Genomic DNA, 25,153 nt, shown 5'->3' on the forward strand with positions numbered 1-25,153 from the left:
GATAATGTTAATAGCCAATGAGACATTCAGCCAAGCTTGTATTTACATTCAAATTTATTGAAAAAACATAATCATAGATGAGGACATAAAGTGAAATTTGACTGAACACATTGAGGTTAAATTATAATGAATATATGATATTCATCTGTGTGCCCTCATTCTCACCCCATTCATTTGTCACAGTGCAACAAAATTAAAGAAAAAGAAAGCTTAATCACACAAACAGATTTAAAAAAAGGAACAAATACATTCAAAAATGTCTGTAAAGGAGACAATTCTGCAGTGTTTCAAACAAGTGTTAACTTTTCTCAAATTTAAGACAAAGTAACACTGAAGTACTGAAATGTATGTAAAATAACTTTAACTGCACATTTTAGATCAATCAGTGCTGTAAAAATAATAAAAATATAACATGATATGCACATTTAGGGGCCATTTACAGCACACCGTTTTCAACTAAAAATGGAAAACTTTATTTATTTTGGGTCTGAAACCGCAACCTTTTTAAAATGGGTTTCAAAGGGAACATTTACGTGACAATGAAACTGTATTTTCTGAACTAAACACAGAAAAGTTTTTCGCGTAGAGACGAGAACGTTGTCAAACAATCTCCGTTCATAGGGATCCGCGAAAACTATTAAAGTAGTACATCTTTGTCGTGTAAAATGTACTGGGCTTCTGAAAAGACTAGCTCTGGAAAGTGTAAAACATGCGTTTCACATGTAAAAGGCAGGCAGACGAGACATTCTTGAACACGATGAACATGGATGTTCAGCAAGGCAACATACAAGCCAACAAGACTATTTCAAATGAGAGGCAACAAAGGGAATCCTGCATATGTGTTTCCCTGGAATTTCTGTTAGTAGTCCGCTGATGAGTAATCATATACATTTCTTAATATATTCAATTATTTTCATACACAACTCATGGCATGGCATGCCTCTGTTTTTTATGATCAAATCACACTAGTTGAATTAAATGTTCATTATTTTTGTAATTATCAGCAGCATTATTAGGAGTGGTCCATTTAATTTGAACTTCAAACACAACAATTCTAAAATTAAACCATTTATAAAAGGGTTCAGACTGGGGCTGTCAATGACTAAAATTTATTAAAATCGAATGAAATACTGTACGTTCATTAAAACATGCTAATTTAGTAACCAAACCACGTATTCAGAAAAGCCTGCAAAAAGAATTAAAAGACATTAGATTTTTGTGGGTAGAATTTAGATGGGTAAAGCAACATCTTATTGAACATAACTGGCCTATAGTCCACAGCTCCATTAAACAGTCGAGATTTGCAAAAACAAAGTGGTACTTTAAGCTTGAATTGCTCTGGAGGTAGGAAAATTACTGCATTTACTTACAAATTTCCCATTAAATTTCCAACCCTACTTCTGACGATTACAAATTAAGTTACAAGATCTTCGCTGTAGGTTCTGAATACAATTTGTTCCAGTCTAATGTACATCATATTATTTATCATCCACATTATTCTTATTTATTATAAAAATGCATGGCCAGCGCACATTAGCCACTATCTATGAGTGATGGTGGGAAAAAGTGCGAAACTGATGTTTGAGTGCTGTATGAATATGTAAATCAGAACTCATGAATATGGAGGACCTCTCCATGTAAGAGGACAGAGTGAATCTCAAACACTTTTGTTAAAATCCAGAGACAGGAGGAAAAAAAAGCACACCAGAGAAATGTCTGAAATCACATCCCTCTTGCACCCTAAAAAGACAAGATGGGAAGTGAACAAAGCAATATTTGTTGTTCACACTTCTCTGTCATTCTCGGACAATTTTATATTTTTAGAGCTCCATCATCCAATTTTCTCTATTCTAATACAGAACACACACTTCTCACAATCCCAACAATTTCAAACGGATAAAATTGTCACATTCTAAATGTTTTTCTTATTGAATATCACAGCAACTGTATACATTTACGTTAACATTTTTTAAGGCTGTTTTAAGTTTAAGCTGATTGTTTTAGTTGGCAATGCAATAAATTAAATGAAATAATAAAATAAAATAAAATAATGAAACCATCATAAATTGGCCGTTGGCACGGACAACTGCAGTTTCCTAAATATCTGTGCTAGTATATTTATGATGAGCTATGATGTGTTAGGCTTCATTTTCCAGGACAGGGCCACTGAAGGCCAGTCAGAGTTTAGCAGTGGTCAATGACCCTGTGTTAAGAGCACAAAAATAAAACAGCAGGAAAAGCTTTGTCTATGGCCTTTGTAAAAACAGCAGTCATTTGAACTGGGTAGGGTGATATTCCACAAAAAGCTGAAATTCACTGATGTCCTGAGTCAAGATTGTCGTTCATCGTGATTCATTATGCTCAATATTCACTAATGCTTACACTAGCTATGGACTTCAACGACCAAATGTTCACATTTGAAAATGAAACTGCACTTCAAATGAAACTAAAACCAGTCAGGACGGCATTGGGGTGTCATCTTCTCCAACGCCTCTTAGAAGCTCTGAAGATGGTACAGATGGGTAGATTTTCAATTCTTCTACTTAATGTGAAGCCCACACCATCTCAAGCAGGACGGTGTGTTTGTGTGTGCGTAAGCCTGTGTGCGTGTATATGTCCATACTTGTCTCTGTGTTCAGGACGGGGTCAGTCCTGGGCTGGTCATGTCTGTTGTTGGACTGGCCAGATACTCGCTGGACTTCAGACTGGCCAGAGATTTGTAACTTGCCACTGAGGTTAACGAACCACACAAACCCCTTAGAGATGGAGTATCCTCTTTCCCTGTGAAAACACATATACACACTGTAGTAGAGTGTGGAGACATTACTAATATCATTTTACAAGGCTCATGTTATTAAAAAGGCAAAAGGCAGAGGAGTAGATGCAACATATGAGCAACAGAGAGGAACATTTGTACGGAAAGATTTTATACTATTTCTGCAGTACGCTTTCTGTGTGCAGTGCAGAGTTTGTGAATGTTCTGTAGGCATGGAATGTGTAATGACCTACTACAGTTGCTACTGTAAAATGTGCAGTATACTGTACCAACAAAGACACGCAAGTTGTTTTTGTTAACTAACTGAAAGCTATTAAAAATAATTCTGGGTATGTGAAATACAGCTGAAATAAAAAAATAAAATAAAATAAAATAAAAACTAGAAAAAAAATAATAACAATTTAAAATAAATAAATAAATAAAATAAAATACAATAAAATAAAATGAAATAAAAACAACTGAATGAAAAACTAAGAAAAACTAGAAAACTAGAAGGAGAAACTGGAAAATCAGAAATGCTGCCTTGGCAACTAGCTGAAAAAAAGTTATAAGTGAGCTGAAGTGGAAGTAATAAAATGACAAAATAAATAGAAATATAAAACAAATATGAAAATTAGAAAAACACATAAGAAAATAAATAAAACTTGAATTAAAGTAAAATAATACATTTAAATATAATAAAAGCCAATTTAAATATAAAAAAAATACTATAATAGTATAATACTAAAATAACACTGGAAACTCTACCCCACAATTCACTGATGAATACTGATGTGAATTTGTAAGCAAAAAACAATGTAAACATATTTAGCATATTTTAGGACCATTAACTTTTTCCTATTATTATTATTATTATTTATTTATTTTTATATTTTGTCCCATCAATTATCATTGCTGGAATGCAAAAAAAATCGAATTATTCTAATTAAAAAAAGGTATTTATTTATAAATTTATACAACACAAATGACACAGGTACAGTAATTTATTAAGCTGAAACAAGTATATTTTCAGACTCATAAGGTGTGTTCAGGGCAGGCCTTTATTTTGAAATGGCGATGAACATAAAAAAAATCAAACTCAGTTTGTTTTTTGAGAGAAAAAAAAGTCTGAAAGTGTTTTAAATATAAAGAAAGAAATGATAGACTTTCCATTTGTGATATGGCGGCGAGCTATAACATGCATCCGTGTGTTTTTTTCCACGTCTTTTATGCGTTTGTTAGAGGTTAAATTTAAATCAAATACTGTCTACTACTCAATCGGTTGTCTACTTCATAAATTGTATGAAAGTTATGGAAATATATGGTTCAGATAACTCAAACCATTATATGGAAATGGAATGTCTTTATATGGCCACCAATGGAGCCTGGATGTTATCTAGTGGAAACGTTTGGTACTGCGCCCAAACAAAATCTTTTTTTGAGATATCAACCCAAGATTTGGAACAGAACTTTGATTTTCTTGCAGTTTTAGTAAAACATGTTTTGTAAAATATATATATTTGTTAATAAAAAAAATATTATACATTTTCATAAACTTTCATTTTTTTTCACTTCTAGTGTTCAAGATTTATAACAATTTAAAGTGGAAATGTCATTTTGGGGTCTATGTTAAATGTTTTAATCAAAAATTAATATCACAATGCAAAAAAATCTTAATTGTCCTCAAATGTGTTTTACTTTCTTTGAGCAGAATATAGTTTACTTTTTTACCCTTTTTTTCATGAGATTCTGACAAATATTGAGGAAGGGGTGCTGTTATCTTCCCTCAGGTAGTGTAAGGGCCCTTCCACTGAGAAATGACATCATCTATAATAGAGCTCGTTATCAGAGAATGATGTCACCATAGCTGACTCATAACACACATCACAAACCTTCTCTGTGCCAGTGTGTGAGTCCTGCCTTGCCGTCCAGACTGTGAGGGTTCAGTTGTGCTGGATCGAGGGACGTCTGAGAGAGACTCATGTCTGCAGAAAGCTGCTCCAAACTCTGGAAGCTTTTCCTGTAGACACACTCACGGGTTATAAAATATGAAAAATTACATTTTGCTTAAAAAAAAATCTATTTTAAAAACATCAAGATTTCTTACAACATGATATAATATAAACATTATGCTAAGTTGAGTATGAAAAATTTAAATGAAAAATAATTAAAAAGTTAAAAATTGTATATACAAATTTTTAAGATTATTTACAATGTGACTGCAAAACATTTTTTAGAATGTTATATTAAAAATACTTTTTTTTACATATTAGAGTATGTAAACAATTATTTAATATAGAAATTAAATAGCTAATATATTAAATTTTTTATATATAAATTATGTTTTTAGAATGTTATATAAAAAATAGATTTTTTAGATAGAGTTTTTAGATTTTTTTTTATGTAGCCATCTGATAATAAAGGCTTTTTAATTCGAAAGAGTGCCATGGTCTTCCTGAAGTTTTTTTTTTGATGGACTATAAAATATATAAAATATAAACAGTTGTGTATATAAATTGTATTAAATGTGTATAAATTATACAAGTAGTATTTATGCCTTATAAAAAGATAAACATAAAATAAAATAATGCATTAAAAATAATACATTTCAGTAATGAACATTTAACAAGAATCCTCACTGAAAATAATGGGAGTTTTAAAAAAGGTCTAAACACATGACAGTAATGAAAACTTTGGGAGAAAATGTGCTTAATTGTCATGAAAATAATGAAATAAAATATTTGGGAAATACCATTGTTACCAGCTTGGGTTACAATTAGATCAACCCATTTAATAACCCTCTGTAGGTTATCAATACATGAGAGTAATAACTATAGGAAGTATGCCAATACTGTAATGGGACTTGAGAGCTGCGGACATGAGCTAAAACTAGAGCCTGAGAGCCATTGCTTCCTGAATCATTCGCTGACCATGAGGAACTTGACTGGAATTCAATATTAGATGAGTTGTGGTATGAAGCTGCATGTTTCTCATAAGGATGTGCATAATCTGAGATGATACATTTACTAAGTACAAAAACAGGAAGCACATACTCCTCCCATGGTCCTGTGCATTTCCTGTACAGGAGCGTGTCCAATGCAACAGCATTGGTATCCAAGGTGCCAGGTGAGGGCCATTGGTTTGTCAGGTGCGAGGTAAGCTCCTGTCTGGAGCGCATGTCGTGGTTCTTCAGCACCGTCCTGGGGGAACAAACATCAACATTTAAAGAGACAGTGCTAAAAAGACGAAAATGCAGTAGATGAATAAATACACTCTCAGGCCACTTTATTAGGTACACCTGTTCAACTGCTTGTTAAAGCAAATATCTAATCAGCCAATCACAGCAACTCAATGCATTTAGGCATGTAGACGTGATCAAGACGATCTGCTGAAGTTCAAACTGAGCATTAGAATGGGGATGAAAGGTGATTTAAGTGACTTTGAACGTGGCATGGTTGTTGGTGCCAGACGGGCTGGTCTGAGTATTTCAGAAACTGCTGATCAGGGATTCTCACGCACAACCATCTCTAGGGTTTACAGAGAATGGTCAGAAAAAATATCCATTGAGCGACAGTTCTGTGGGTGAAATGCCTTGTTGATGCCAGATGTCAGAGGAGGATGACCAGACTTGTTCGAGCTGATAGAAAGGCAACAGTACCTCAAATAATCTCTCGTTAGAACCGAGGTCTGCAGAATAGCATCTCTGAACACACAACATGTCGAACCTTGAAGCAGAAGAGCATCTCTGAACACACAACATGTCGAACCTTGAAGCAGAAGAGCATCTCTGAACACACAACATCGAACCTTGAAGCAGAAGAGCATCTCTGAACACGCAACATGTCGAACCTTGAAGCAGAAGAGCATCTCTGAACACACAACATGTCGAACCTTGAAGCAGAAGAGCATCTCTGAACACACATGTTGAACCTTGAAGCAGAAGAGCATCTCTGAACACACAACATGTCGAACCTTGAAGCAGAAGAGCATCTCTGAACACGCAACATGTCGAACCTTGAAGCAGAAGAGCATCTCTGAACACACAACATGTCGAACCTTGAAGCAGAAGAGCATCTCTGAACACACAACATGTCGAACCTTGAAGCAGAAGAGCATCTCTGAACACACAACATGTCGAACCTTGAAGCAGAAGAGCATCTCTGAACACACAACATGTCGAACCTTGAAGCAGAAGAGCATCTCTGAACACACAACATGTCGAACCTTGAAGCAGAAGAGCATCTCTGAACACACAACATGTCGAACCTTGAAGCAGAAGAGCATCTCTGAACACGCAACATGTCGAACCTTGAAGCAGAAGAGCATCTCTGAACACGCAACATGTCGAACCTTGAAGCAGAAGAGCATCTCTGAACACATAACATGTCCTGCTTTTATCAACGGTTCAGGCTGCTGTGGTGTAATGGTGTCTGGGATACTTTCTTTCCACACGTTGGACCTCTTAGTATCAAATGAGCACCGTTTAAACACCACAGACTACCTGAATATTGTTGCTGACCGTGTCCATCCCTTTATGACCACAGTGGACCCGTCATCTGATGACTACTTCCAGCAGGATAACACGCCATGTCACAAAGCTTAAATCATCTAAAACTGGTTTCTTGAACATGACAATGAGTTCTCTAAACTCAAATGGCCTCCACAGTCACCAGATCTCAATCCAATAGAGCAGCTTTGAGATGTGGTGGAACTGGAGATTCAAATCATGGATGTGCAGCCGACAAATCTGCAGCAACTGCGTGATGCTAATGCTATCATGTCAATATGGCCCAAAATCTCTGAGGAATGTTTCCAGCACCTCGTTGAATCAATGCCATGAAGAATTAAGGCAGTTCTGAAGGCAAAATTGGGTCTAAACTGGTACAAGCAGCAAGGTGTGCCTAATAAAGTGGGTGGTGTGTGTGTGTATAACCCATCTTCATTCACAAGTCACTGATCAAAACTCAAAATCTGGAACATGGCATTTAATGTAAAATATTCTCATCCATAAAAAGTGTGTTTATCATCAGCAATTGGATTTCCAAAGTGACTACTCAGCTGAAAAATCACTCATGGCGGTCAGCAAACACTCGCGGCTCTCTGTATTGATTCAGCCAGATGGACCTCTGCAGCTGATACAGTGAAACACAAACAGCTTCACATGGACAGAGACGGACTTACATAAACAATATATAAACTGCTTAAAAAGTTCTCTTTTATGACCAGATCTAAGCAGCTATTGCCATACACAGACTGAAGACTCTGTTCCAATGCAGCGAATGACCTTAATGATTCAATTAAACACCTCAGACCATCCTTTACCATCAGCGACCTCTCTCCAGATCAAACTACATCTTGCTGGAATTCTAACTAGTATACTGCACACTACATACACTACCCTTCAAAAGTGTGGGGTCAGAAAGAATTTTTTACTGTATTTTCAAAAAAAATATTTGATAAAAAAAACAGCAAAACTGGGGAATGTTACAATTTAAAAATCACTGTTTTCTAATTTAATATATTTTAATATGTAATTTATTCCTGTGATGCAAAGATATATTTTCAGCATTATTACTCCAGTCTTCAGTGTCACATGATCCTTTAGAAATCATTCTAATATGCTGATTTGGTTCTCAAGAAACATAATTATATAATTATCATCATTATATTTATTATTGTTATTATTATTATTATTATTATTATCATTATTATGTTGTAAACAGTTGTGCTGATTAACATTTTTGTGGAAACTTCAATACATTTGTTTCAGGATTCTTTACTGAATAGAAAGTTAAAGAAAACTGCATTTACTTGAAATAGAACATTTTAAACATTCTAAATTTCTTTATTGTCACTTTTGAACAATTTTATGTATCCTTGCTTTTATGTTTCCTTTGTCCCAGTTTCCCGCCACATTTGTCTCCTAGGTTACTCATCACTTCTAGTTTGTCACTATGGTTACTCATCAGTCCCTCATTTGTCACACCTATCATTTTTGTTTGCTCTCGGTATTTATTTGCCTGTGTTCTCTTCTTGGTTGTCGGTTCTCAATAATGCCTACGTTGAGTTTGATGAAATGTTTCTTCTGTTAATAAAGTCTGTTTACTTTAATCTTCTTCATCATGCTCTTTAATACGCCACGCTTAGCAAAAGCGTGACACTTCCCCTGTTGTGCTTGATGATAATGTTTGGCTTTGACTTAAAATCACAACATAGTATAAGCGCATTCATAGAAGTTTGATTTGTAAGAATGAGTGCCAAGAATAAAAAAGCACATGCAAACAAATGCATTCTTTCTCCTTTCCTCTATTCTTTCATTCATTCCCTCTCTCATCGATCAAATCCTCTCCCCGCTTACATGCTGCAATAATCTATTAACTTATTTGCGTCTGTCTCCATAGCAACCCTGCTCTGGTCTATCTTCTCTCCAGAGCTCAGTTGAACCGTGAACTCCAGCTGTCTGAAAGAATGAGAGGAGAAACGAATCGGAAACATTCAGAGATCATCCGTACTGACACTCTGCAGCCATGGAAAATGCTAAAGATTAAGTGTTCTTCTGCTACAGCATCTTGTGCAACTAAATTAAATGAACAGCATAATAACTGCATGATAAATGCAAAAAGGGAGACCAACTTTCCCCTCCTGCAACAGCATATTTCCGTGAACACGAATCACGCATACAAAGGCAAATTTACTAAAAATTTACAGTTGCACTACTTTTGCATGCAGCATTTCATTGTAAAATCCAGTGTCATATTGACTAACCAACCACAAGTTTAATCATTCAATTCAAAATGTGACGAGATTGCCTAACACAAAATATTTGAAATTAAAACTGGAAGTATAAAAATAAAAGCATATACAGTCATGCTCAAAAGTTTACTTACACCATGGAGAATCTACAAAATGTTAATTATTTTAACTTAAGAGGGATCATACAAAATGCATGTTATTTTTTTATTTAGTACTGTCATGAATAAGATATTTTACTATGTGTTTACATGTAGTCCACAAGACAAAATAAAAGTTGAATTTATAAAAATGACCTGATATTTTACATACCCTTGATTCTTAATAATGTGTCGTTACCTAGATGATCCACGACTGTTTTTTGTTGTTTTGTAGTGGTTGCTCACGAGTCCCTTGTTTTCCTGAGCAGCAAAACTGCCCAAAATAAAAGCTGAATTTACATTCCGTGATGCTCCAGAATAAAACTTTTTGAATTTGAAGATCAGGGTCAATTGTATTTATTTTGCCTTTTGGGAAACATGTATGTATGTAGCTTCTGAATGTCAGTACTAAATGAAAAACTATGATCTTAATCCTGTTCAAAAGTTTTCACCCCCCATGGATCATCTAAGACGACACACAGTATTAGGAATCAAGGGTAAATAAACTTTTGAACGGGGTCATTTTTATAAATTCAACTTTTATTTTGTCTTGTGGATTATATGCAAACATCTTTCATGTAAAATATCTTATTCAGGACAGTGCTAAATAAAAAAAAAATAACATGCATTTTGTATGATCCCCCTTTTTTTGTTAAAATAATTAACATTTTATATATATGTATGTGAGTGTGTGTGTGTGTGTGTGTGTGTGTGTGTGTGTGTGTGTGTGTGTGTGTGTGGTGTGCAGTGGTGTTCTGAAATGAGGAGGCAAAGTCCTCCATTTTTTAATAAATCAAATGTAAATTCATATCCCAGATACACTTAATATTGTCACATTTTCCTGGTTAAATACATACATAACATCAAAAAGAAAGAAGAAAGAAACTAAATACTATTCTGTATTTCTACATTAACAATGTCATTAATTGTTCTTTTTTTATCAAAACCAAGCATAAATCTCATCAAGTTAGTGTTTTCAAGCATTTTTACATTTATTCCAAAATAATATCTCAAGGCTGTAATAATTTAAACAAAACATTTTATTTGTGAACTGATGTTAAGCTGTTCTTTTTAATAGTCAACTTATTTTCGGATCATCAGTTTTCAAGCTCGGTAAACACTGATCACAGACACAAAGCTGATTTTCCCCCAAGCTGATTACTTACTAAAAAACCCCGCAGTCATCATGCTTTCAGGCCATTTCAAGTTTGATTTTGATGTGACATAGGTGGGATTTATCACACGAACCAATCTTATCCAATCATAGCACGATGAAGGCATTGCGTCCTCTCATGTGACTTTCCCCCATTCATTCGCAATTACCCCCCACTAAACCCACCGCACGCTTTAGGGGGTCTGTTAAAACTCAATGGGCTCAGGGGAGGCAAGAGAGACACGAAGACCAGCTGTAACATCGCTGTTGGACAGGGTTCTTTAGAAAAATGAGTAACACATTTTTTATGGCACATTTTGTAATATTTGCATTGTTGTATGGATTAATTTCTCATCCAATTTTTTGAGGAGACACTGCCTCCCTTGCCACCTCAGAGGAAACATATTAATATACACATGTATTCAGTATAAAATAGTGAAATACTACATATAAAATACTAAAATAACTCCAGTTCAAACTTACAGCTGATCCTGCAGCTCCAGTATGATGATCTCCAGCTGCTTTTTCTCCAGTTTGTGGCTGATTTCCGTGTCTGTGATCCGCTGCAGTAGAGATTTATTCTGAGAGACAGTCTCTGACAGTTGAGCTTCCCTCAGACGCACCAGCTCCTCCAGATAACCCTAAAAAGTTAGAATAGTTAATGCAATCCGTGTCAGTGTTTCATGGTCATCCCCCCAGGATGTCTCTCTTATCTAACACACCTGACTGAACTCATCCGCTCATCAGTACAGACCATACAGACCTCATGACCTGATTTGAGGGTGTCAGACTAGATACTTAAAATCAGGAGCTCTGAGAATCACTGATCTAGAAACAGCACTCAGTTTAACATTCAAAGTTCAGCACAAAGGATATGGAAAACTAGGTTACTGCTTCTGAATATGGCACAGTATATATTCTATGACATTATTTAAAATAAAAATGTAAAAAAAGTATGTAAACAGCCTGCAACAAATCGTTTGCTTTTTTTTGCTGTCCAATCAGAAAATGTGTCAAAAAAGAATACTTGGGGGAATGAAATGTAACTTTCATGCCAATTAACTTTTTATGCCAATTTTAAGAAGAACAAGACATTTGTAACATAAAAAGGTTTTAAAAAAACTGATTTAAATGATTAAATAATGAGGTTTTAACAACACATGCATAAGCATGGGCTGAGTGATGAAGATAAAAAATAATAATAGATTTTGTTGATATTCAATAATCTAAAACAACTTAAAATGATGATTTTTTTTTGTTCAACAGCAGTTAGCATTAATAAGTATTAATAATAAACACTGTAAAGACAGTACAGAATCTGAATCAGTGTATACACTACCATTCAAAAGTTTGAGGTCTGTAAGATTTTTTTTTAAAGATATTAATACTTTTATTCGGCAAGCAAGGATTCATTAAATTGATCAAAAATAACAGTTAAGACTTTTACATTGTTGTTAAAATTATTTTATTTTAAATACATATTATTAAGCTCCTTTGAACTTTCTATTCATCAAAAAAATCCTGAAAAAATACCTTAAAAATATTAAGCAGCACATTTATAATAATAATGAATGTTTATTGAGCAGCAAATCATCATCACAGAATGATTTCTGAAGCATCATGTGACACTGAAGACTGGAGTAATAATGCTGAAAATTCAGCTTTGCATCACAGAATAAATTACATTTTAAAATATATTACAATAGCAAACAGTTTTTTACTTTTTTTATTTTTTATTTTTTGTAACCTACTGAGTGCCTGGACTTGGATTTTTCCAATTTTTTAATAGCAATCAGTTATTTTAAATTGTAAAAATATTTATAATAATATTTCTGAAGTTTTGATCAAATAAACGCAGACATTTTTAAATACAGCATGCTTTAGTGAAAACCAAGACAAATGGAAAGGGAAGCTCACAGCGTGCTCTGGTTGTGAACTATGAATTTTGGCAAATGTAGTAGATCATGTACATATAGTAAACTATACATACTGAATACAGCTGAAGCAGTATGAATAGTAACCGTCCTCACCTTCTGTTCCAGCACGACTCTGTATTTCTGCTCTAGTCTTTTGCTCTTGCTGTACCAGGTGCTCTGATCGGCCATCAGACTGGCGGCCATGTGGGATTCAGGAGTGCCTGCTTCACTGCCGCTGCTGCCCAGCGTTCTCATCTCCTCCTCGTCGCTGCTGATGCTGTCAGAACTACAGCACACACACAATGTATATAGATATGATATTCAGTAGCAGGTCTAAAGCATGTGGACAATGCCAGCATGTTTCTAAGTGCGTTTTTGTGTAGCACTCTTACGTTTGTGTGAATTTAAGGTACGGCGTGTAGTCAATGACGACGGGACAGGTCTCATCCAGCACCTCCCCTTTCAGACAGAAACTGTCAATTGAAGATGAGAATTCCAGCATAAGCCAACAAATGCACTTTATTAGATGAGAACTGTGGGAGAGTATTACGGGATGTGATGATCCTACAAAACAATACAGAGGTTGTTCTCTGCATCTATATTTGTGTGTGTGTATAGGAGTGTGTGCGGCTCATGTCAGCAGGTGTTTATGGAGAGCCACCCATTTAATAAATGATCAACATCCTGTCCTGCTGTGGCACAGCTGAATGTCACTACCACCCACTGAAAGGAAGTGAATGAACATGAACGTACCTGAAGTCAATGGCATTCAGTCCAATCAGTGTATCTGCCAGAAGCCCCGCCTCCTCCCCCAGAACTATAGCCCCCTCCTCATAAAACCTCCTGACAAACAAACACAAGACATCTTCAGCACACAAAAACTGATGAAGACCAGAGAAGAACATTTAGCAGCGCTTTTATATGTCCATGATTTTGCAGTTGTTTGCTTTTTTTTTATTTGAATAATTTTAGAGAGAAACATTACCGTTTAAAAGTTTGGGAAATTAATCTTTTAAATTGAAGGTGACAAAGAAATTAAATTGTTATTCAATTAGTTTGTCATTTCAAATAAATGCTGTTCATTGAACTTTCTATTCACCAAAGAATACAAAAAAAAAAAAAAATTAAGCAACACAACCGTTTTCAACATTGATAATAATAATAGATGTTTCTTGAGCAGCAAATCAGCATATTAGAATGATTTCTGAAAGATCATGTGACACTGAAGACTGGAGTAATGATGCTGAAAATTCAGCTTTGCAATCACAGCAATAAATTACATTTTAAAATATATTTATATAGAAAACTGTTACTTTAAATTGTAATAATATTTCACAAGATTGCTGTTTTTACTGTGATCAAATAAATGAAGCCTTTGTGAGCATGAGTGACTTCTTTCTAAAACATAAAAAAAAATGTACAGACCCAAACGGTTGTGTATTTTTTCTATAAAAAAAACAATACATAAAAAATGTAAATTGTATGTATTCACAAAGAGCAATATCACAAGCAAAAAAACATTTATATAAACAGTTGAATTTTCATATATTCCCATTATTTTATTAATTTCTATGACTAAAATGACAAATTGTAAATGTGATATTTTTTAGGTTTTCTTAGATCATGAGAACCATATATCATTTCAGCACCACAAACAAAAAAATATTGACCGTTTTCTCAGATCTCCGACTGTTCAGGCAAACAGTTTTTCCATTGTTCCCGCCCACAAACTCGCAAAAGCTTACAGCTTACGAAGATTTAAAAAATTTCGGAGATTTTGAATTTGGGGTTTTCATAAGCTGTAAGCCCTAATCATCAAAACTACAACAAATAAAGGCTTGAAATATCTCACTTTGCATGTAATTAGTTTATATAATATATTAGTTTCACCTTTTAAGTTTTACTGAATTACTGAAATAAATGAACTTTTGCACGATGTTCTAATTTTTCGAGTTTCACCTGTAAGCAATATGGCTAACTTTTAGATGTCTCTGCATATTAAACTGGTATACAAGGAAGAATTATTGATGGCACAATGCAATTTTGTTGACTCAAAATTCTGTCTTACGTTTTTTTGCCATATGGTGCTGCTTTTATTTTGGTGATGTCGCCATGTTTAAACAGTGAGTGTTGTGGAGAGCTTGACAACACTTGACTTTGTAGAAAGATTTTATCACAATCAGCCTGCAATCAAATGAGAGTCTCAGTGCGTGTGTCTGTGAGTGCTGCGTAAAGTTACAGTACCTTGTATTTTTAAAGTCTCTCAGAGCTGCAGAGATGTATTCAGACAAACGCTTCTCCATTAACGCCACTCTAATCCAGGCACGACCCTGAGAGAGAGAGAACGAGAGAGTTGCTCTTACCTGTCAACCACAAAAGCCTTTAAAACGGAAGTAATTCAACCGAGTGAAGATGCAGACACCCATTTATCCCTGATGGTATGGAAACACATTTGAGCCGACTATCTGCCATAGTTGATCGCTCGTGATCGGATCACACAAGACAGATGATAATACCAGATGTAAACAGGACAGGTCTGCTCTGGGGTGTCTTATTTCCTCTGTTTTTTGTTTGGGTACACTTTGTGATCATATGTGAGTGTTACTATTAAAAATCACTTTTATTAAATAAAATTAAATACAATAAAATATAAATATCAGATGAAAAACTTAAACTTGTATTTAAATACTAAAATTAAAATTTTAAATGTTGCAGTTGCATTGGCAACAAACTTAAATAAACTGTAATAAATATAAATTAAAGCTTAACAGATTAAAATATTTAAAAAACGAATAAAAATTACAAAAGCACATAACGAAATTACTCAAACAAAAATTGAAAATATAAAAATAAAAGCTAATTCAAAATCTTAATAAATAATATTGCACTGTAAAATTTAAAATTTGAGTATTTAATAGTAATAATAATAATTATTATTATATAATACATTATAACACAATGTTATTAAAATAATTAACATAATGGTTATATTATTATTGTTATTATTATTATTATTATTATTATTAAGAACAACAATAATTATTATTATCATTATTATTTTATTTTAATTTCATTTTACAGAACAACAATATTATTACAATACTAACATTGATGGGTGCCTTAATTTCTTTGCTTTCAAACCATTGAGCTTTTATTTTGACATGATGTCGCCACAACACAACAAGAGCATATCATTGTTTTTATGGATGGATGGATGGATGGATGGATGGATGGATGGATGGATGGATGGATGGATGGAACCTTTATTGCCCCTAGGGGAATTTGTTTTGCACTCAAGGGAGCCACATTGAACATTAACACAGATAACATAGAGGATACAGTACAACAAAACAAACAACAACAACACAGCAATGGTGGTGACATGCAATCATCAGTCCAATAACTAAGATGAATCAATAAATAATTAAATAAATAATCAATAGTACACATTTAAAAAATGTCCATGTGCCTGTGTCTGATCTGTTCAGTAACTGAATGCTCCTCGGCACAAATGATGTAATGGCACGTTTGTTTTTTGTTAGGGGCATTCGAAATCTATGTCCAGAGGGGAGGGGGGAAAACTCTGAGCAAAGTGGATCATCCAGTATCCTCAGAGCCAAATTGAGGGTATACTGATCTGTGAGATTGGAGGTGCTTTTAACATCAGATCCAGTAATTTTCCAGCCCATTTTAGTCACCTTGTCCAGCATGTTCCTGTTCTGGACAGAAAGTGAACCCTGGAGCTCAAGGTCTAGAAACACGTTTTGTAAAAGTTTAACGTATTTTAACACGCGAGGCGCGGGCGCAACGGTTAAAGACGTCCGTCTAGTGCGTATTTACATTGAAAAAAATGGAAAAGTAGCGCAGTGGAATGGAAAAACACGCTCTGTGTGAACGGCCCTAAGGGTGTCCCGCAGATGGCGCCTCGAGCTCGCGCCGCGCTGTCAGAATCAATCCGTGCATTAAATAAATATATTAGAAAACATAACATTTTGCACTTTAGTTATTAGCAAATGTTTATGGTCATTTGACGATTTCAATCATCATAAAACCCCACCCCCCAAAACAAATGTTTTCCCTCAGTTTACGCAATTCACGAATACTTTTAAGATGGGAAAATACGGAAATCTGCATAAAATAGGAAAAAAAAAATCACATCCCTGTATAGTATATACAAATTTTTTTATAATATTTCACAATTTTACTGTTTTTACTGTGTTTTCCATCAAATAAATGCAGCCTTGGTGAGGATAAGAAAAAAAAAAAATATTACAAACTTTTGAATACAGACATGTGAGTCCTGACCTTTGCTCTAGAGCTGCGGACGTTCTCCATGTTCTCGATGCTGTGGATGCAGCTGTGTGGGACTTTAATGCACGCCACACGTATGTAATCCCAGAAACTGCGCGGGCTCTCGTAGCCAAACCAGCTGACCTGACCTACACAGAGAAAACACACACAATACAGTCAGTGAAAAAGCAGTTTCATTATACAAGAACAATTATGCATTAATTCAGATGCAAAACTATTCAAGAAAAACAAACACTGTTTATTATGTTGATTACATCCAGTTGCACTATGTTTTGGTGCAGTGGCATTGAGGGTAAATATCTCAGCTAGTAATTGAAAGGGGTGAATCAAACAAGAGACGAGCTTCACGGGGATTTTTAGCCTTTTAAGATGTTTCTGAGAGCATAAATATAGAGAGAGATCAAGTATAGCTGAAAGACTGAAAATCAGCGATATGCAAATGAGAGCCGTTTTGCTATGTAGCGAGAGTCGTCTGAGCTCTTCTAACCCAAAATGAGACTCTATGCTGTATTTATACCTCATTACATCAGCTGTAGGTGTGGGACTTTTAGCAGCATGCCTCACAGCATCAGTAACCGTGTGTGAAGCTTCTGGCAAAACTCATTTCAACAGTTATTCAGATTATGTGTGTGTTGGGATATTATTATGTTGATCTCACAACTGAGGAAACATGCATCAGCTTTGACTTCATTAAAAGAGAAAAAAGAAAAAACTTGATAATCAACTTTTTATTCTGTTTTTAAAATGTACACATCAACAATAGACCTTGTTCAAAGCAGCGTCATCTTTGATTTTTAGCGGGAATGAAAGCGAGGCTGTGAGGGATAGACATGCACATAGACATGTGAGGGATAGACCTATTTAAGGTGTTTTTGGATTGTTCTGCTGACGAAACACTGCAAAAACATCTTTCCACTGTGGAAAATTATAAGTAATCTAGGAACTTTAAAAAATATTTTTAAAGCAGATGCCATTGAAAGCACGTTCAGTCTATCCCTCAGCCTTGCTTTCTCTTTTTTTCTGTCATGGCACTGCTCTGAATAAGGTCTATTTTGCTATATGCAATATATAAGCAACAGCAAAACTTAACAACAACACTTAAAACAAACTATATGATACCCTAGTTATCTATAACTACAATTGCCAAAGCCATAGAGAACAAATGAAGAATATATATATATATATATATATAGTTGAGGGTTAAATATCAGGTCCAGTTTAGTTAGCTAAAAATGTGATCAAGATAAAATGCCCTTCATAATTTCATAGTGAAACACAAACTGTGTGTGAGTGTGTGTGTGTGTGTGTGTGTGTGTGTGTGTGTGTGTGTGTGTGTGTGTGTGTGTGTGTGTGTGTGTGTGTGTGTGTGTGTGTGTGTGTGTGTGTGCTTTCTGCCTCACCTTTCAGTCTGTGGCTCAAAATATGTTCTAAAATGGAGACAAAGTTGATGAACTCAGCAGATGTGTCGTCTATCGTCTCAAAACATGAGCGATCAATGAGGGTCTTCACTGAGAACCTGCATACTCAAACACACACACACACAAATACACAATCATGAGAATGACAGAAATCTGCACAATACAGCTTAAACTCACACAAACATGTCTAAACAGCTTGTACAGTAAAACACGAACAAACTTTAATTATATAAATAATTAACATAAGTATGCTGCCTTTTAAGATTTGGCCATATTTAAATGCAACAATCCCATTATGCCAATAGGAAGTGAGAGAAATATTGATTATAAATGTATTTCATTCAGCATGTAAAATATGGATACAAAAATTCAGTCTAATAAAAGATTTGGCTATTTTATAACACTGTAATATCACACTCGACCAAAATCAATTGTCAGTCGAATGTCTTTGTACACTTTGAATGAGCAGAATGATCTGGCAGTGTTATTTTAGTATTATTTAGGCTATGTTCTATTATAGTATTTATTATTATTTTGAATTCACTTTTATTTTCACTTTAAATTTGAATAAAATTGTCATTTTTAGTATTTCTATTTAGCGTTATATTCATTTGTTTTATTTCAGTTATTAGCCAAGGGGACATTTCTAGTTGTTTTCCTTAGTTTAACTTTTTCATCTAATATCTATATTTTATTTTACATAAGCTTTATTTCAGTTAACAAAATAATTTTTTTAATAGTTTTAGTTAACAATAACATCACTGCTTTTGGTCCAGTAAAACCCTAAAATAAAGCTTTTTTAAAAACCTAAAAGAGCATTCAAGAGTAAAAAGGAGATATCTTGTTTTGTGTGGTGCACCATTAGAGCCGTTCATTACAATCTCATTAGATGTAATTATGGCATAAATGACTGTCCTTTTCATTGTCGGTAGCTTTAATGCATCTCCTCATGACTTCCAAATACCCAGCAGCCTCCATGCAAATGTCATTTCAGAGATAATTTCACTTTTGACATTTTCTTTCCAAAACACACTGAGCAAATGTGAAAAAAGATGTTTGAACCAGAGACAATTAACTATTATCTTTACGTAACCCAAAAACCGAACCTATTATGAAATGCACAGCAGTATTATATGCCAAGGATTTGCAAATACCTTAAAGCTTATGTGTGTATTTTTGATAAAAGTTCATTCAAAATATTAATAAATTTGCAAAAATAACACTGACAATGTGATAATGGCAACATTTATAGGAAATTACCAATTAAAATGAACCTTTTTTATGTTTGAGCAAAGAGAGGTATTACGTTCAGAATAGCATGCAAAGATTCAGCAGCAAAACACAATAAAAAAATGGAATAATTAAAAAAAATCAACTTAAAAAATTGTATCCCACAATGCACTGTGCTCAAGCTGACTTTCCATTTCCAATGTGATAAATGAACCGTAACTGATATCAGCCTCGATTTAATGAGTTTTATTTGATCAGACTACCAAAAGTTATTTCAAATTAAATATGCAATGTAATGAGGTCATGTGACACCAATATATCATATTACTGCTTAAAATGTTTAATGATACACAACTGCACAGAGAGAGATTACCTCAATAAGCTGATGAAAGGTCACACTGAGAATATTAAATCTGATATTCATAACACCAACACCAAAATGTAATGTCTCGAGAAGCCATCCTGTGACATCTAACGTAGATTAAACCAGCCTGACATTTCAGTTGAGATGGTCCACAAAATCTCTGGACTTTGAAGTTTCATGATCATTTTAAGAGCATTTAAGACTTCATTCAAGACTTTCTGACAAAGTGCACTTCATTTCATGATTCGTTGAACATCACAGACAGCTTTATCACTCATATAGACCAGTGGCCATTTATTTCAGTCCTGAATGAACTCTGGATCAGATATCACAGGATAAACAAGAGAGGAAAAGGATTTTGCTTATCTGTTCCTCTGCTCTTTCTTCCTCAAACACAAACAGTAAAATGGCTTTATTTGTCTGAGTCGTGAGCTTCGGTCTCACTGTGATTGTGTAGACAAATTACGTCACACTCCGAGCCTTTCGATTGGCCGATTCCTGCTGTGCCCCCTTATAGGTATGACATTCATTTGTGTTCAGACTGATGCTGTTCCTGCTTCAAATTTGCCCTGTGCACCACTGCCTAATTAGACTTATTAACATGATTATTCATATTCAGCCATATACAAATGTTAAGGAAAGTCCTACAGCAAGTACCACTGACATTATTTATTTCAAAAGGTGGTGGAAAGACAATATATAACATATAAAAAAAAAGAAGGAAAAAAGGAGAGAAAAGCTATGTTCAGAACGGAATACGGATTTTATTTCACATTTGCAGAAAAAGCAAATATGAAAGAAATTGTTTTTTTTTTTAACAATTGTTCATTGTTTTTTAGCTGGAAATTGCACTGAATGCATGTACGTTTTTGGAGTTTTGCTCAAATTTAGGTAGAAGCATGCTTTTTGCTGAGGTAAAAAAAAATTTTTAACTAGTATATTAAAATATTTTATTATTTTCACATATTTTATTAGTAGTGCATAAATCAACCCTTTATTGTTAAAATCTTTGTTAAAGGGTTAAAAATTTAAATTCTGTCATTATTTACTCACCCTCATGTCGTTCCAAACCCATATGACTTTAGTTCATCTTTGGAACACAAATAAATAGTACTGTGGTCTATTAGCATTCACCACAGTACTTTTTTTAAACATTAATCAGCGAACATAAACAAGCTCAACCGAACCTGCTTGACGCACAAAAACAAACCTCACTGGTTCTCGCAGAAGATGAAACGTGCTGCATAACACGAGAATGAACCTTATTGGTTCTCACACGTCAAGCGAACATGCTTGAGCTTCGTTTACCTCAACTGATGTTTGAGTTGATGAATGTTTATGTGAATAAAAGCCTAAATTAAATCTTTTCATCATATAAAGCGATCGATTTACTTCAGAAAATTTGGACTAAACTGCTCATTTCATCTGTATTAGTTTTATGTTTTTTTATGAACTTTTTGAACCGTCAAAGTGTCAGTTGCGTAGCTGTCTACGGAGGGACAGAAAGCTCTCAAATTTCATCAAAAAGATGTTAATTTGTGTTCCGAAGATGAACGAAAGTCTTACGGGTTTAGAACGACAAAACGGTGAGTAATTAATGAAAGAATTTTTATTTGTGGGTGAACTATCCCTTTAAGACTCAATCATCACAAGCTATATTATTTTGTAATATAAAACCAAATAGTGGTCTGGTTTATTTAATTTTAATTTTATATATATATATATATATATATATATATATATATATATATATATATATATATATATATATATATATATTGACATATATAGCAATACCATGTATTTTGGACATGGTTCCGTTGTAGAATAAAATATATATATATATATATAGCCTACCCTTGTAAAACGTTTTTAGACGCTTTCTTGTAGCACAATGTAAAGTCAGTACCACTGTATATTAGCATTCACCCTAGTACTTTTTCTATAGACTCCATCTAAATGACGTGCTGATCTGATGACAGGTCCCAGAACAGCGCTCCTGTGCGCAGTACATCATCTAGTCTGCCCTGATCCAGCATCAGCAATTTGCAAAAACAAACTTGCAACAACAAAAAACAATGACATCATCACACATGTTGTGTGCCGCCGGTATGCTGCAGTCAGTGTGTGTGTCAGATGATGAATGTGTGATCAGATTTTACCTGCACACGGTGATCAGATTCCTCCTCTCTACGGCTCGGATCCGCGCTGCTGCTTTTTTACGAGCCCCGTTAAACCCGAGATTTATCGATGCCATGATCGTCTCTTTCTAATGCACAGCAGTTTATATCCTCACGTCTTTCTCTCTTCTGATGCTTTGGATCAGTCTCCAGCTGAATGACTCTCACTGGAGCCATGGAAATTGAATAAGAGGGTGGAATGGCAATTAGCATGAAATGGGTGTCAAAGATAGGCGTGGTTTAGTGGGTTTAAAAATTAATTCGCTTGTTTTAACTCTTCGTTTGAGTTTTTTTCATCTTTAATTAAATGTAAAAGCTCTCAGTAATTTTTTTCCAGGCAAAATTAACCATCCAGATTGCGTCTAAAACGGACGGCTATGTCACGTGTTCCCTGTTCCTTTTCTCAGCGCTGGTGTGGATTAACCAATCACAGATTACTACAAAGATTCGAATAATCCATTTTTATAGATATTGATTAGGAAGATTTCCATTTCCATGGTAGAAACCAATCCTTGTACGTAATATATTTAAATGTTTACCTCCATTGTGTACACGTGTTTCCAATAAGACATAAACGCCGTGAAAGTTGAAGTCTCTTGAGTTGAGGATTGGCTTTCTGAGCCCTCTTTCGCCCCCTGCAGGGTGTTTATTCTGTGCGCTACATGAAACAACTGGCCGACCATTGACTGATCATAACTCTGGCTTTTATTACGGAGCGTTTATTGAAGTTTATAAAGCACCGTTGACAACCAGTAAAAAGCGTTTCTAATTATAACGCTGTCATGAGAAATACGAACTAAGGATTATTGTGATTTAATGGTAAAAGTATTATTAAGGATTGTGTCAGATTCATATGTAATTTACTACAGCTCACTAGGTGGCCCCAAAATTCTAGTTCAGTTTGAGAACAGTAAACAAAAGAAATAATAAAAAAATATATATTTCAAAGCTATGATCAAATAAATAAATTGAAAATAAATTGAAAAACGTAGAGTTTTTCTTCAATTATTTATTTATTTGTTTGTTTGATTATTCATTTATTCTTTCTTTCTTTCTTTCTTTCTTTCTTTCTTCTATTATTCATATATAAATAATATATATATATTAGGAGGCGTTTCCTCCGAGGAGGCAAGGGAGGGAGTGTCTCCTCAAAAAACTGGATAAGAAAATAATCCATGTTACAAAAATAAGACCAGGCAAATATTACAAAATGTGACATTAAAAAGTGTAAAGTAACATTGTCCAACAGCGATTCCCGCAGGTGAAGTGGCTTTCCTCCATTTAAAAACAGACATGTCACGTGAGCGGAGGCAACGCCTCCATCGCGCTATGATTGGATATGATTGATAATGATTGGATGTGATTGGTTATGGTTGGATAGGATTGGTTTGTGCGATAAATCACGACTGTTGTTTTCTTGCGCGTTCGCGAATCGGTCTGAATCGAATGAAGAAAATGATGGCGTTAATAGGAAAGATAATTGAGAAGTAAGTAAACAACTCAGCCATTTAGATATAACCGCTTTATGTCACGTCAAAATCAAACTAGAAATGGCCTGAAAGCATGATGACTGGGGCTCGTCGGTTTTTTCAGCTTGGGGAAATTAAAAGTAGGCTACATCTGTGTCTACAAGCTTGATTACTGTTGAAAATAAATTGACTACTGAAAAGAAAAGATGAACGTTACTTCCTATGGTTACTTCACGAATAATAAATATTATTTAAATTGTTACTGCCTTTAGTTCTATTTTGGAATAATTGAACTTACTGCGTAAAAACACTAACTTGATGAAATATATACTTGGTTTTAATAAATAGAACATACTAGTGTAAAAATACAAAATAGAAATTAAATTTTTTATGTCATGTTATTTAACCATGAAAATTAAGTGTAACATATATATATTCTCATTAATGCAATTATCTAATCAACCAATCACATGGCAGTTGCTTCAATGCATTTAGGGGTGTGGTCCTGGTCAAGACAATCTCCTGAACTCCAAACTGAATGTCAGAATGGGAAAGAAAGGTGATTTAAGCAATTTTGAGCGTGGCATGGTTGTTGGTGCCAGACGGGCCGGTCTGAGTATTTCACAATCTGCTCAGTTACTGGGATTTTCACGCACAACCATTTCTAGGGTTTACAAAGAATGGTGTGAAAAGGGAAAAACATCCAGTATGCGGCAGTCCTGTGGGCGAAAATGCCTTGTTGATGCTAGAGGTCAGAGGAGAATGGGCCGACTGATTCAAGCTGATAGAAGAGCAACTTTGACTGAAATAACCACTCGTTACAACCGAGGTATGCAGCAAAGCATTTGTGAAGCCACAACACACAACCTTGAGGCGGATGGGCTACAACAGCAGAAGACCCCACCGGGTACCACTCATCTCCACTACAAATAGGAAAAAGTGGCTACAATTTGCACGAGCTCACCAAAATTGGACAGTTGAAGACTGGAAAAATGTTGCCTGGTCTGATGAGTCTCGATTTCTGTTGAGACATTCAGATGGTAGAGTCAGAATTTGGCGTAAACAGAATGAGAACATGGATCCATCATGCCTTGTTACCACTGTGCAGGCTGGTGGTGGTGGTGTAATGGTGTGGGGGATGTTTTCTTGGCACACTTTAGGCCCCTTAGTGCCAATTGGGCATCGTTTAAATGCCACGGCCTACCTGAGCATTGTTTCTGAGTCACCAGATCTCAACCCAATAGAGCATCTTTGGGATGTGGTGGAACGGAAGCTTCGTGCCCTGGATGTGCATCCCACAAATCTCCATCAACTGCAAGATGCTATCCTATCAATATGGGCCAACATTTCTAAAGAATGCTTTCAGCACCTTGTTGAATCAATGCCACGTAGAATTAAGGCAGTTCTAAAGGCGAAAGGGGGTCAAACACAGTATTAGTATGGTGTTCCTAATAATCCTTTAGGTGA

General features: G+C 34.9%; 1 protein-coding gene across 1 annotated transcript; it reads right to left on the bottom strand.

The window, feature by feature from the left end:
* Positions 1–44: 44 nt before the first annotated feature.
* On the bottom strand, positions 45–22,377 carry rundc3b (RUN domain containing 3b). The gene is made up of 11 exons (XM_081388240.1): positions 22,200–22,377; positions 18,426–18,541; positions 17,020–17,153; positions 14,959–15,044; positions 13,468–13,557; positions 13,107–13,187; positions 12,829–13,000; positions 11,282–11,439; positions 5,809–5,955; positions 4,648–4,775; positions 45–2,781 (listed from the first exon to the last, which is right to left on the bottom strand). The coding sequence occupies exons 1-11, from the start codon at positions 22,292–22,294 to the stop codon at positions 2,636–2,638; spliced, it is 1,353 nt and encodes a 450-aa protein (XP_081244366.1). The 5' UTR covers positions 22,295–22,377; the 3' UTR covers positions 45–2,635.
* Between the last annotated feature and the right edge of the window lie 2,776 nt (positions 22,378–25,153).

This window comes from Scardinius erythrophthalmus (assembly GCF_964197995.2).
Source record: "Scardinius erythrophthalmus genome assembly, chromosome: 16".
In the NCBI taxonomy this organism is placed as follows: domain Eukaryota; kingdom Metazoa; phylum Chordata; class Actinopteri; order Cypriniformes; family Leuciscidae; genus Scardinius; species Scardinius erythrophthalmus.

Excerpts from the sequence above, each read along its gene's own strand:
- rundc3b (XM_081388240.1), bottom strand. The coding sequence starts at position 22,294 with ATGGCATCGATAAATCTCGGGTTTAACGGGGCTCGTAAAAAAGCAGCA. Across the intron at positions 15,045-17,019 it reads TCCGCAGCTCTAGAGCAAAG|GGTCGTGCCTGGATTAGAGT; the intron begins GTCAGGACTCAC and ends TCTCTCTCTCAG. Across the intron at positions 11,440-12,828 it reads GAGTCGTGCTGGAACAGAAG|GGTTATCTGGAGGAGCTGGT; the intron begins GTGAGGACGGTT and ends CTAACTTTTTAG.